We start from the raw sequence: 13,731 nt of genomic DNA, 5'->3' as shown, positions 1-13,731 counted from the left end.
TGGGTTAGGGCCCCAAAGTGGTTCTATTCAGGCTTATGATTCAGTGGAACAAATGTATTCTTACTTCCAGACATCATCTCCTTTCAAGGTTCACCCTCACGGGCAGCGTTCCTTGTTGGAATTGATAAGTGTTTGGTCAAGAATACTACAGGCAATGTGCATAGCCCAGAGCGCTGCAGCAGAGAAAAAAATGTTATTTTATTTTACCACTTCTCCAAAAGGTGTGGGATGATCCTATGCAGCTGTTTCATAAGAAATTTGTCTGAGACCTGATGGGAAAAATTTTCTTCAAAGATTAATAAAAGAAAATAGCATCTGAGAACGCAAAACAACCATTGCCACCCTAACCTCATCCTCACCTACGGCAAAAGCTCCACAGCTGTTCAAAGAGCAACTATTCCCATCACCAACAAACTACATGAAGAGATTTAAAAAGAGGAAGAGATCAATGTGAGATCCCGTCAAATTACACAATGACTGTGAAGATGAAATGATCCCCAGCATTATGCTACCTAAATATAACATGTAATTAACAGTTGTCACCTGCCAGTCAGTAAGGCCATACAAAACCATTAAATTCGAGTTTGATAATTAGACATAAAATTGGTCAATTAAACATATAAAAACATCATATTTCTCGATTTGAATTATCCATATAATCACACCAACAGAAACCCTGCTTGTCCCTTTCTCCAGCCAAAGCCGCATTTCCCTGTGTCATTCAAGCAGTAAATGGATACAGGACTGATCGGCTGTTTTAAAACTCCAGGGACAAAAAAAGCTAAATTAGCATGACTCTTTGGAATTGTTTCAATGATATTTGGCTACTATGAATATTTTTAATCTTTCATTTTTATGACCTATATGATGTCAGGAGCTGTGGCAGGAAGCACATTTTGTCAATTAAATAATTAATCCCATAGCATAATAGTCCGTGAGGAAAAATTGACATTTGTCAGGTTCAAAGAAAATGAAAGCCTGGAAGGATTTTTCATTATGCTTGCTCAAGAAAAACATAATCTGATAGCAGACTTTCTTTACTCATTTCTCTCCTACACCTACCACTCCCGCTACAAATACTCCCCATATCAAACCACGGGAAGGAGAAAGTATCCGCAACGCCACCTCACACTCATCCTCATTCACCCAGTTACAGAATCATATCAATTTTATTTCCTAAATATGCCTACGGTTTGCGCACACCTCACTATCCATACCATGAACATTCTAATTCAAAATGGACTAAAATGGGCTGGGCGTGGTGGCCACGCCTGTTATTTCAGCACTTAGGGAGGCCCAAGTAAGAGGACTGCTTGAGGCCGGGAGTTTGAGACCAGTCTGAGGAACAAGTGAGACCCTTGTCTCTATTAAAAAAAAATGTCTTTAAAATTAGCCCGGCATGATGGTGGTGTGCACTTGTGATCCCAGCTACTCAGGAGGCTGAGGCAGGAGGACTTTTTGAGCCCAGGAGCTGTAGGCTGCAGTGAGCTATAACCGCCCCACTGCAGTCTGGCTTCGGCAACAGACTGACAGCTTGTCACTAAATAAATAAATAAATAAGTTAATTAATTAATAATAATGATAATAGACTTAAAAAATTGACTCCAATAAACCAAAGGGTGATATTTTACTGAGTTGCCTGTTTTCCACTGTGGCAACTGCACAGAGATTAGAAGCCAGGCCAGAGCCAGGCAAGCCTGGGCTCAAGTTCCAGCTGAGTTCTCAGGAGCCGTGGGGTCTCCAGCCTCTCCAAATCTCATACATCTCAATCTGTGAAAAGACTATGCTACCGGGACCCACCTCACCAGGGGACTGCACACACCTGCCTAGCGCGCTGACCGGCACGCAGTAGGGTGGCAGCATTAGCTGTAACTAGCAGTCCATCCCATTTACGTTTCTACAAAGTTCGGATTCATACACATCCGGTGACCTGCAGCACCATCACACACTGCGCGTGCGCTTCTCCATTCACTTCCGCTCTCCAACAAGGCCTCCCTGGCCGCCTGGCGCACTTTCTCTTTCCTCTGCCCCTTTGTATTCTGCAGTCCTTGGCTTGGAAGGAGTGAGGAATAACACTCTTTGGCCCCCTGTGAACTTCCGTTTCAGGGCTTTTACAAATGCTACCGCCAGGTTGTCAACAACAGTCTGCACTGGATCAAGGCTGCCTAGGAGGAGACCAGTTCAGTGCGCTATTTTTAATCTGTGTAGGCATCATCTGTGCTATGCTTGCCTGGGGTGGAGATGACCCGGGTGGAGATGACCCCCAATGCATCTTGCCACATGTGCTGCTGTTTCCTTCGAATAATATTCCACAATGTAGAGTTTGGGTTTTTTTTTTCTTTTCTTTTTTTTTTTTTTCCAGCAGGGCACTAAAGAGTTATTTTTGATACAAAAAGCAAGACTTCACATTCGGTGAAGATTGCATGCATTTCTACACTACTTACTATTTTTTAAAATTGTTGAAAAAATGTACACTGATAATCTATTTCAGCTGTGCAGACAATATGAAAAAATGGGTTTAAAATTACAATACATTGTACAATCAACTAAGAGTACATACCTCAAATATGTTTTGTATCTCCCCTGAAAAACGGATTAAAAATGTTAAGCTATTTTGTCCCTTTTCATAAAATTTGATACCAGTAATTAGCAAGGCATGCTTTAGGGTATAAAAATCTCTCCTTAGCAAATCAAATGAGTTTTCTTTGATGTAAACTGGCTTGGGTGAGTGAACACTATTTTAATCTAGTTGGAATGGCTCTTTGCACAATGCAGGGAAGAAAAGAACCATGGAAAATTTTCCAACTTTTGAACGATTTATTGCATTATTACTTTTTCTTAAATGTGTTCCTGCCCAATATCAAACTGTTAGTCACACTGTCTGTACGGTGATTGGAAAAGAATGAATATATTCTTTATTATTAAAGTTTAATTTATTTTTCCTCATTTCCAGATTAAATTAGCTAAGGAATGCTAAGTTATATGTAAATTATATGCACATTAGAAACGTAAGAGGATTTTATTTTTATTAGTAATCTTGCCCACATCTCAAGACTGTATTAGAAGAAACAAAATATAACTACGTATGTCTAATAAAAAATAACCTACTGTCTTAAGAGTAGAAATGGGTAGGTTTAGGATAGTGAAGTAAAGTTACAGGAGTCAGGATTCCACTGGGAGCGTCCTCAGGCCAAAAACAGTGTAAAAATGCTCAACAGATATACCCGAATGACCAAGCCCTAGTGGATTACATTGTGGGAAACTAGGAAGTGTTAAGGTATAAACTTAATTTACTAGGTTGCCTGGGAGAAAGACAATGGAACCTTTCCATGGCAGGCTTTTGTGTGAATCTGACAGAGGCAAAGAGCAGGGCTGCTTGGGTTCTGAGATGATCTGGGATAATAAGCCACACTTTCTTGTGAGGGAAAGATGGGTTTCTTCACCAACAGCTCCTGTTCTCCTTGTAACCGGTTCTAGCCACAGACACAATATCTGTGAGCACCTTCATTCAACTAAAAGGGAGCCCCAGAGACCGGAGTTTCAAGTTTACACAAGTTTGCACAAACGCTTGGGCCACATGCGGAATCCTAAACCTCACGTATAGCAGGTGAGGATTTGGAATTCTCCACGTGTCAGTGCCTGTGCCTGGGGGGCCAATGTGCCCACTGGTGGCTTTCTGCCTCTCATCTGGAATACTGTGTGATCATCTAATATCTCAAAATCAGAATCAGCAGATGGAACACCAAAATCAGAAAACAGACATGTCACCTTGAGGGGAAAATCATGACACCTACAAGTTAGCAACATGTGAGCACTGCCTTATTTTACTAGGACAGTTACCCACCTTGTCTAGCGAACTCGTCTGCTTCTCTGTGAACCAAATCCTTCACTCTGTTGCCGTAAAGCAGCCGCGAGGCATCATGATCAAAAGCTTTCAATGTCTCGCTGGAACTGTAGGACTTCTGTGTGGGTACCCGACACTCCTCATTGTCTGCGGACGAATTTGTGTAGCGCCGTTCTTTCTCTCGTCTGCTCTTGGTCAGGGAGCAATAAGGCCTGCGTTCTTTCACATCCATACTTCATTCCTTCTGTGTGCACATCAGTCCTGCTGGTTACAACTTAGGCTCAGGGTTCGAGTCTCATTGGCCTCTCTGTAAAGATACAAGGTTTGCATGATGTCAGCATGACATTCACCTAAAAACTGGCTACTCTCTATCCTTCTCAATCCGGGATGGTAGGAAACAATAGCATTGCTTATCTAGGAAACTTGCTTTCAACAAGAAATTAGTATTTCTGAAATCAGTGTAAAACATATTGTATCACTAAGAGGTGAAGCACGCTTTCTGCTGGTGAGTGCTATGAGTGTTTATTGAAGCTACTATATCTGATTTTCCCCATTAATACAAAAAATAATTGTAAGCTCTCACTCAAATTTCACTACAGAAGCCAGCTAAAAATTGGCTTCAATAGTTTGTTAAATTTTCCACAACGGAAAAGTTAGAATGGCTTTTTCTCTTTATAGCATTTCTCCATTCAAAATAAATTCCCTTTCTTTTTCTTATAAACGTATACTATTTTTTTCTTTTTCAATGTATTTTAAAGAGCAGCAGCAAATTGGGAAATTCTTGCCACTGAAACTTTGTCAAATGCATTGAACTTTTTAAAAAATATATCTTACAAAGCCTCTTTCTTCAGAGGGCACAATTTTCATGTTTTAAGAACTCAAATGTCTTGAATTGTGGAAAAAGCTGGTCCTCCTTCCCATACCATTCTGCTTAAAATGCATTTTCCTCTCTAGCAAATGAATTTAATCAGTGCTATCCTGATATTTAAGGTAATTCAAGTGGCTAATTTGATGGGGGGAGTTTCCTGCAACTGCACGAATAAGCGAGGCAAATGGTGTTTCTCTGCTTAAAAACTCTCTATTTCCTGAATTTGCTGAACGGACAGTGGAAAGGCTGGGTGGAAAAAGTCTGCCGGCAAAAGACTGGGGCCTTCGGGAGGGAGAGTGGCTCAGGGCTAATCCGCATCTCAAATGGTCCTCCTTTGTCTTTATTCCTTCTCATGTTGTCTCTCCTTTAAATCTGAAGGACCCTGAAGGCTTTATCCTCAGCCCTTAGTGTTTTCCTCCCACCCCACTATATTCACTTTTTGGTAAATTCACTTTTTCTTTGAGTGATTCCATGGTCAACTTGAAATCAATGGTTCCCAACTGGCCCCAGGCCTTCGCCTTGGTTCCTGTAGTATCCTTTGGACCGTGACTGCTATTGAGATAGTAGTTTCCTCACTTCCAAAAAAAAGTGAGTCCCTCTCTCAAAGAATCAGTGTCTCTGGACTCGGTCTGGGTCTCTCTGTCTCTGTCTCTGTCTGTCTCTCTCTTTCTCTCTGTCTCCCCCACTCTCTCCAGCATGCACTATCAGTATACACATCACACAGCTCATTAATATGCTTCCAACTTGGAGCCTTGTGGCTGACGCTCCCCCATGTCAACTCAGCTTATCCTGGAGTTGTCAACGATTCTTGATCCTTTCTGACGTAACATTACAAATGTACCCCTCACTTTCCAAGTTTTGCCTTCCATCAGCTACAAGAAGAGTGGCAAGACTCCCTGGGCTGGAATAATCACAGAGTTCCAGAGCCCAGACCTGGGAAGGTTTGGAGTGTTCCTCCCTGCTATGTCTTCAACCAGATTATACCCTCCTCTCTCCATGTTGCCACTGAAGGGTTCCCTTGTGGGGTTCCATATTTCTCTGCTTCCAAATACCGATATTGCTACCAGATACCGAGCTATTCAAACTAGTTGCTAATATTTTAGTTTAGTCTTGGAATATATCTTGATTTCTCTACCTTTGTCTTCTTTTCCATGAATTTGATTTTTATTTTAAAAACCAATTTTTCACTGACCCCTCTGATTCATTACTTCATTATTATACACAAATTCTTTCAATACTCTGAAGAGAAACTGAATTTCTCATATTGTACCTTTCCTTTCAAACTTAAATTGAAATAATAAACAATTTCAAGGTATGGTGACAGATTATTTTTATACAAAAGGATTAAAACAACAACACATCGATTCACTCTTTTTATTCCAACAAAGAGAAGTATTTTTTTTAATTTAATTTTTTTTTTTAGATGGAATCTCACTCTGTTGCCCAGGCTGGAGTGCAGTGGTGCGATCTTGGCTCACTGCAACCTCTGCCTCCTGGGTTCAAGTGATTCTCCTGCCTCAGCCTCCCAAGTAACTGGGACTACAGGAGCTCACCACCACATCAGGCTACTTTTTTGTATTTTTAATAGAGACGGGGTTTTACCATGTTAGCCAGGATGGTCTCCATCTCCTGACCTCGTGATCGGCCCGCTTCAGCCTCCCAAAGTGCTGGGATTACAAGCATGAGCCACCATTCCCAGCCAAGAGAAGTTATTTTATTATTATTATTATTATTATTTTGAGACAGAGTCTTGCTCTGTTGCCCAGGCTGGAGTGCTGCGGTGGCACAATCTTGGCTTGCTGCAACATTTGCCTCCCAGGTTCAAGCAATTCTTCTGCCTCAGCCTCCCGAGTAGCTGGATTTACAGGTACCTGCCACCACGCCCAGCTAATTTTTGTATTTTTAGTAGAGACGGGGTTTCACCATGTTGGTGAGGCTGGTCTAGAACTCCTGACCTCAGGTGATCCACCTGCCTTGGCCTCTCAAAGTGCTGGGATTACAGGCGTGAGCCACTGTGCCCGGCCCCGAGAAGTTATTTTAGATGAATATTTACTGGATGACTGCTATGTGTTAGGCTATCTTCTAGGTGCTGAGGACAAAGAGTGGATAAATGTTCCTGTCCTTATGGGGCATACATTTAGTCAGGGAAACAGGTACATTCTTTCTGACAGAGTGAATAAATAGGTCTAAGTTCCAGGGAAATTTTGTTTCCAAATCGTCTTGATCTTTTTGGAGGGAAGGCCCTATAGACCGAAAACTAAATGATCATTAAAAAGCTTTTCATTGATCAGAAAAATATAATTCCAGCATTTTTAGTAATAAAGATTCGGGATTTGAAGTCATTATAAAAGTTTCATTTCTTACCCTAAATTGCCATCTATTTTAAAATAAGTGTTGCTATATATGCACGTATGTATGCATTTTGGTACTTTAAAACTGAACTGATTGAAGAAAGGGAAATCGTTTTCTGCTCTGCTGTTGTTTTGCTTCAATTAGTTGGACCAGGTATTGACTGGCAAACTCTGCCAGCCAAATCAGACCCACCACCTGTTTTTGTAAATAAAGTTTTTCTGGAACACAGCCCTTGCATTTGTTAACGTATTGTCCTTGGCCATTTTCATGCTACAAAGACAGAGTTGAGTGGCTGCAATAGGAACTGCAGTGGTTTGAATTGTGTCTCCCCAAAAGATAAATCTTAACTGAAATCTTAACTCCCAGTATCTGCGACTGTGATCTTATTTGAAAATGGGGTTTTACTTTTATTTCTGCAGATGCAGTAAGGTTACGATGAGGTCATACCGGATTAGGGAGGGCCCGAAATGCAATGACTGGTGTCTTTATGAGAGACAGGAGAGGAAAACTTGGATACAGGCACACACAGACACACACGAAAGAAGGCCAGGCGAAGACAGAGGCAGAGATTGGAGCAATGGCCCTGCAAGCCAAGGGGCACGAATGGCCGCCAGCAACAAACAGAAGTCAGAAGAGAGGCGCGGAGCAGATCCTTCTCTGGACCGCAGAGGTGTGGCCCTTGACCTCATACTTTTTACCTCCAGAACTGACAGAATAACTTCCTGTTGTTTTAAGCCACCAGGGTTGTAGTCATTTCTCACTGTAGCCACAGGAAACGAACACAGAGACCTGATGGCCTGCAAAGTCTAAACTATTTCCTATCTGGTCCTTTAGAGAAAACAGTGTGTAAACCTCTGAGTTAAACCATCCATCTTTCCATTCTCTTTGGATTTTTTTTTTTTTTTTTTAGACGGAGTTTCACTCTTTCACCCAGGCTGGAGTGCACTGGTGCAATCGCAGCTCACTGCAACCTCTGCCTCCCTGGTTCAAACGATTCTCCCACCTCAGCCTCCTAAATAGCTGAGATTACAGGTGCGTGCCACCACACCCAGCTAATTTGTGTATTTTTAGTAGAGGTGGGGTTTCACCATGTTGGCCAGGCTTGTCTCAAACTCCTGACGTCAGGTGACCTGCCCGCCTTGGCCTCCCAAAGTGTTGGGATTTACAGGCGTGAGCTGCAGTGCCTGGCCCCATTTGGATCTTTAAGGGCAAAGAGTATTCTCTCTACAGTATCATTTTCATGATACCATTTTATAATCTTGCAAATTAGATAACCAGTACGTTCTTTAACACAGTAAGCACAATTAAAGATGCAACTTTGTGGTAATATTTCTAGAGTTTATAAATCAATACCAACTAAATGTTAATACCTAGTAATGGAAAGATGATTTTAGGTATTCTTAAGCTTTCTAAAACATCTCTAGCATCAAATATCTGAGTTTTCTTTATTTGTGAAACAATTCTCCAGTGCCACCACACATCAAGATGTAGTATTTGATTATGCCATCAAAGATCGAGGCAATTTGATCTTAGACTGTAAACCATAAAAAGTCCTTTGTATCTCCTTTTCATTTTCATACATAGTTCAAACCCTTCGAGGATTTAATCTACACTGTAATATTTGCAACTACTGATATACTTCATTGATAGAAGTCAATGAGTTCAATATGACTTCAAAAGGCAGTTTTCTGTGTTATCTCTTCCACTCAAGGCTGAAGACGAGAAGGTTAAGAAATGCAGCTAAAGTAATGCCAAATTGTTAGAGCACTTTGATAGTGACTGCACAGTCCTACACAAGGAAGAGGGTCACTGTGTGCATATGCAGCAAAAAGCATTTAATGAATATGACATTAGCTGCATCAGTGGGCAAAGCCTTTGAAAAATAAGGAAAGCCATTAGAAAGTTGATAAAACAAAAAAACAAAAAACAAAACAAAACAAAAAAACAAAAAACTTGTGATTGGCCAGGCTCAGTGGCTCATGCCTGTAGGTGAGAGGCGAGTACTTTGGGAGGCTGAGGTGAGAGGACTGCTTGAGCCCATGAGTCCAAGACCAGCCTGGGCAACACAGTGAGATCACATTTCTATAAAAAAATTAAAAATTAGCTGGGCATGGTGGCACATGCCTGTAGTTCTAGCTACTCAGGAGGCTGAGACAGGGGGTCGCTTGAGCCCAGGACTTCAAAGACAGTGAGTCATGATTATGCCACTGCACTCCAGCCCAGGCAACAGAGTGCGACTCTGTCTCAAAAAACAAAACAGATAAAAAACTTCTGATTGAACTGGCTACAGCAAACACACAACAATATCAAGCTGATTTGGTTAATTTTCATTAGCTCCTTGAAATGCAACTCAGCTACTAACCATAGCACTCCTCTGGAAACCACAGCTGGGCTTAATGCAAGTTGGATTACTTGGTTATTTGTTTCTTTCCAACACTCTGCAAAGTATTTGACAGAATGAATGAATGGGCAGGCAATCCCTGCCTTATGGACACTAAACTTAGGTTGATCCTATCCTTTATTTCAGATGTATTATTTAAATATATTTTGAAACTTGGCCAGAGAAGTTTCGTAATGTAATGATGTAACGACATCATTACATTGTTTTATAACATGTTCCTAATCCTGACGAAATACTTTTAATTGTATCTTTAGAAAGTAACTTGATTTTAACTGTAAATTTTGTATCTTTAAAACCCTTGATGCCAATGATTACAATTTATCAAACATTCCTAACATCAACTGTAGTTCTAAAATTCCATAAGGTTATATATCTATGTAGAGACTGAAATATAAACAAACATCCAAACCCAAAAGATTAAATAACCTCTAGATCAAACTCACTCATGCTTCCATTTTTATCTGTTTTCTGTACAAATTACAAATCCTTGAATGTTACTCTGGATATCTCTATATAGTGTCCTCCTATCTTTATTATAGTCTGGAAAAGCTCACCCCCAAAATAACCAGACTTCAAAGAAACACTAATTTACACCAACACATTTTAGATTAAAGGTCTAAATTAAGTTCTTTGTACAGAGTACCAAAAAATTTTTGCCTTTTGTTACTCACAATTCATATTTTCACTAATGTTAGTATTTATGATTTATTACCAGTTATGTTAATTGAACAGTAAATACAACTTTGCATACCATAAGAATTTCAAAGCATTTCCTCTATTGAATAGCTAAAATAATTGAGAAAATCAATTGCTTTTGTTCATTTTAGAGAAAATTATGTTTCCTGAGGCAGATTTATAAATCAAAGAATTGAAATAATTAAGTACAAAAATAAAATCATACATTTTTTTGGTAGTGCTAAATTCAAGCATAACTAGAATTTGAGCTTATAGTTTCAAATAGTAGAACACAAGAGAATCTAACTATCATGTTAGTGGTAAAAAGTTAAAACAGAAGGCCAGGCATGGTGGCTCACACCTGTAATTCCAGCACTTTGGGAGGCCAAAGCAGGAAGATTGCATGAGCCCAGGAGTTTGGGACCAGCCTGATGAAACTCTATCTCTACAAAAACCAAACCAAACGAAAACAAAACAAAAAAACCAGGCACAGTGGCACATGCCTGTAGTCCCAGCTACTTGGGTGGCTGAGATGGGAGGATCAATTGAGCCTAGGATATGGAGGCTACAGTGAGCCATGACAGTGCCAATGCACTCCAGCCTCAGAGACAGAGTAAGACCCTGTCTCAAAAAACATCCCACAAATACTGTGAAAGGAAATATAGGAAAAAGGGAATCTACTGTGAATATAAAATGTGAGACTTGTTGGGAAGATTCAGAAACAGAGAAAAATCAATATACTAAATAGTGGTTGAGGAGGTTAAAATTGGGCAGGTTGTTTTCTTTACATATGACAGTAAATAAAGATAACTTTTGCTAGCAATAATAAATAAGAAGCTACCTTTTGCTTCCGGCCAAGATTGCAGTATCAAGAACTGGATTACCCTGCTATCTAAAACAATAACAACAAAAAGACAAAATATCTGAAACAACAGTTTTCAAGCCATCGACATCAGTCAGTGAAGGACAGTGAATCCTGGGAGATGAGAAACAATTAAGCTGTGCCATGGATCATACCTGCTTACTGCCTTGAAAATTTCCAGACTGTAGCACAGGAAGGGGGACCCAGGAAGAGTCCAGAAGACTCTCGCAATTAGAGGTTAAGCTGAACCCTGTAGAACAGGTGGTAACAATTTGCAGGACAAGTTGCTAGAGAAAAGAGAGCCACTTGGAGAAAGAATTCTGAAGATCTGCAAAGAGTCGCTCTGGGGTGTTCCACAGAGTACTGATCGACACAAGTGTGTGAGGAGACCACTGGAGGGCAGAGAAAGAATGATCTGAAAGGACTATATCGGGGTATCTCAACCTCAGCACTACTCACCTTCTTGAAAGAAAAATTCCTTTTCTGTGGGAGTGGGGGCATTTTGTAGTAGGATGTTGGGCAGTATTCCTAGCCTCTACCCACTAGATGCCAGTAGCACCCCCAGTCATGACAATCAAAAAAATTTCTAGATATTACCAAATGTCCCTGGGGCAAAATTTTCCCTCTAAAGGACCACTGAATCACAGGTAAAATAAGCATACCGGGCTCACACAAGGCCAAGAATAGTGTCTGTTTCCAGCAGCCAGATTGGGAAAAAAAAAAATTCATACTTCACTGGGTGATATACTCAGAAAGGTCTTGCCTCAGTTGTGGGGAATAATTAGCAGTAAACTAAACACAGTTCTGGTTCTACCTAGCAAAACTTAAAAGCAAGACCCGGAAGGATCTGTTTCCAAGTAGCCTAACTGCACAACAGCAAAGCTTAAGAATATTACAGAAATATAAAAATATCCATCATTCAACAAGATAAAATCCACCATGGTTGACATCCAATCAAAAATTACCAGGTATGCAAAGAAGAAGGAAAATAATAAAGGGAAAAATCAATCAATTGAAACTACCCAGAAGTGATATTGCTGTAAGAATTCATAGAGAAGGACATGAAAATGGTTATTATAACTGTATTCCATACAATCAAAAAATTAGAGACATGGCATATCTAAAAAGAAGGCTAAAGTCAAACTTCAAGAGAAAAACTTCAATGTCTGAGATAAAAAATACATGAATAGGATTAATAGCAGATTAGACACTGCGGAAGAAAAGAGTAGAGAACTCAAAATGGTAATAGAAACTACACGAAATAAAGCACAGGAAAAGAATGGGTGGATAAATAAATAAATAAATCATCAGAGAGACACAGGACTACTTTAAGAGACCAATATACATGTGGTCAGAATCCCAGAAGAAGAAGACAAACAAAAGTGAACAGAAAAAAAATGTGAAGAAATAATTACTGAAGATGTTTCAAAATTGATGAATATTATAAACTTACTAATGCAGTAGCTCAACAAGCCCCAAACACAAGAAATGTGAACAAAACTACACCAGGGCATTTGGTTATGTTTAATTGTTCAAAACCAGTGATAAAGAGAAAATCTTAAAGGCAGACACAGGAAAAAGGCATATCACATACAGAGCTTCTCAAAGGAAATAATGTAAGCAAAATGACTGAAAGAAAAAAAAACTTACTCTAGAATTTTATATCCCATGAAAATATCTCTCAAAAATGAAGGTGAAATAAATACCTTTTTGGACATACAGAAGGTGATCATCAGCAGACTCTCATTACAAAAAATGTAAAGGAAGCCCTTCAGGCAAAATAAAAACAAAATCACATAGAAATAAGTACCTACACAAAGGAATAAGCAGCAGTTGAAAATGGTATGTGGTTAAATATGTAAGATATTTTTCTTACTATTTAACTCTCCTTAAAAGATAGATAACTTGGCCAGGCGCGGTGGCTCACTCCTGTAATCCCAGCACTTTGGGAGGCCGAGGCGGGCAGATCACGAGGTCAGGAGATCGAGACCATCCTGGCTAACACGGTGAAACCCCGTCTCTACTAAAAATACAAAAAATTAGCCAGGCGTGGTGGCGGGCACCTGTAGTCCCAGCTACTCGGGAGGCGGAGGCAGGAGAATGGCGTGAACCTGGGAGGTGGAGCCTGCAGTGAGCTGAGATCCCACCACTGCACTCCAGGCTGGGCGACAGAGCGAAACTCCGTCTCAAAAAAAAAAAAAAAAAGATAGATAACTAAGCAATCATCATAGCAGTGTACTGCAGCATTTATAACATGTGTAAGTAAAATATATTGCAATAATAGCATAAAGGAGGGGACAGGACATACAGAAGTACACTATTACAAGGTATGTGAAGTGACCTAATATCATGTCAAGGTAGACAGTGTTATATTAAAGATACATAGTTTAAACCCTAAAGAAGGCACTGAAACAACAAAGCAAATAGTTATAACTAATAGTCATGAAAGGGATAACAGAGGTTTTAAAAATGGAAGCATAGAAATATACAACTAATCAAAAGAAGGTAGTAAAAGGGGAAAGTTGAACACAGAAAATATGGTACAAATCAAATGCAAATAGCAAGATGATAGACTTAAACCTAACTAGGTCAAAAATCACATTAAATGTAAATGGTCCAAAAACTCCACAAAATGCAGAGATTTTCAGATTGGATTATTTTTAAAGATCCAATTAGATGCTATTTCCAAGAAACATACTGAAATATAATGACACAAAGAGGTTAAAAGT

The 13,731-nt window shown here is 39.8% G+C and overlaps 1 protein-coding gene across 1 annotated transcript in view; it reads right to left on the bottom strand.

Annotated features, from left to right (window-relative positions):
• Positions 1 to 13,731, bottom strand: part of TENM3 (teneurin transmembrane protein 3) — a 1,044,221-nt gene that overhangs the window by 461,999 nt on the left and 568,491 nt on the right. Inside the window, exon 4 of the mRNA XM_058436908.1 lies at positions 3,845 to 4,151. Coding sequence (XP_058292891.1) covers positions 3,845 to 4,076 — 232 coding nt within the window. The 5' untranslated portion in view covers positions 4,077 to 4,151. The remainder of the gene's footprint in view (positions 1 to 3,844; positions 4,152 to 13,731) is intronic.

Source organism: Hylobates moloch, unplaced genomic scaffold (assembly GCF_009828535.3).
Source record: "Hylobates moloch isolate HMO894 unplaced genomic scaffold, HMol_V3 SCAFFOLD_3, whole genome shotgun sequence".
NCBI lineage: Eukaryota > Metazoa > Chordata > Mammalia > Primates > Hylobatidae > Hylobates > Hylobates moloch.
This window is presented reverse-complemented; position numbering and strand designations above follow the sequence as displayed.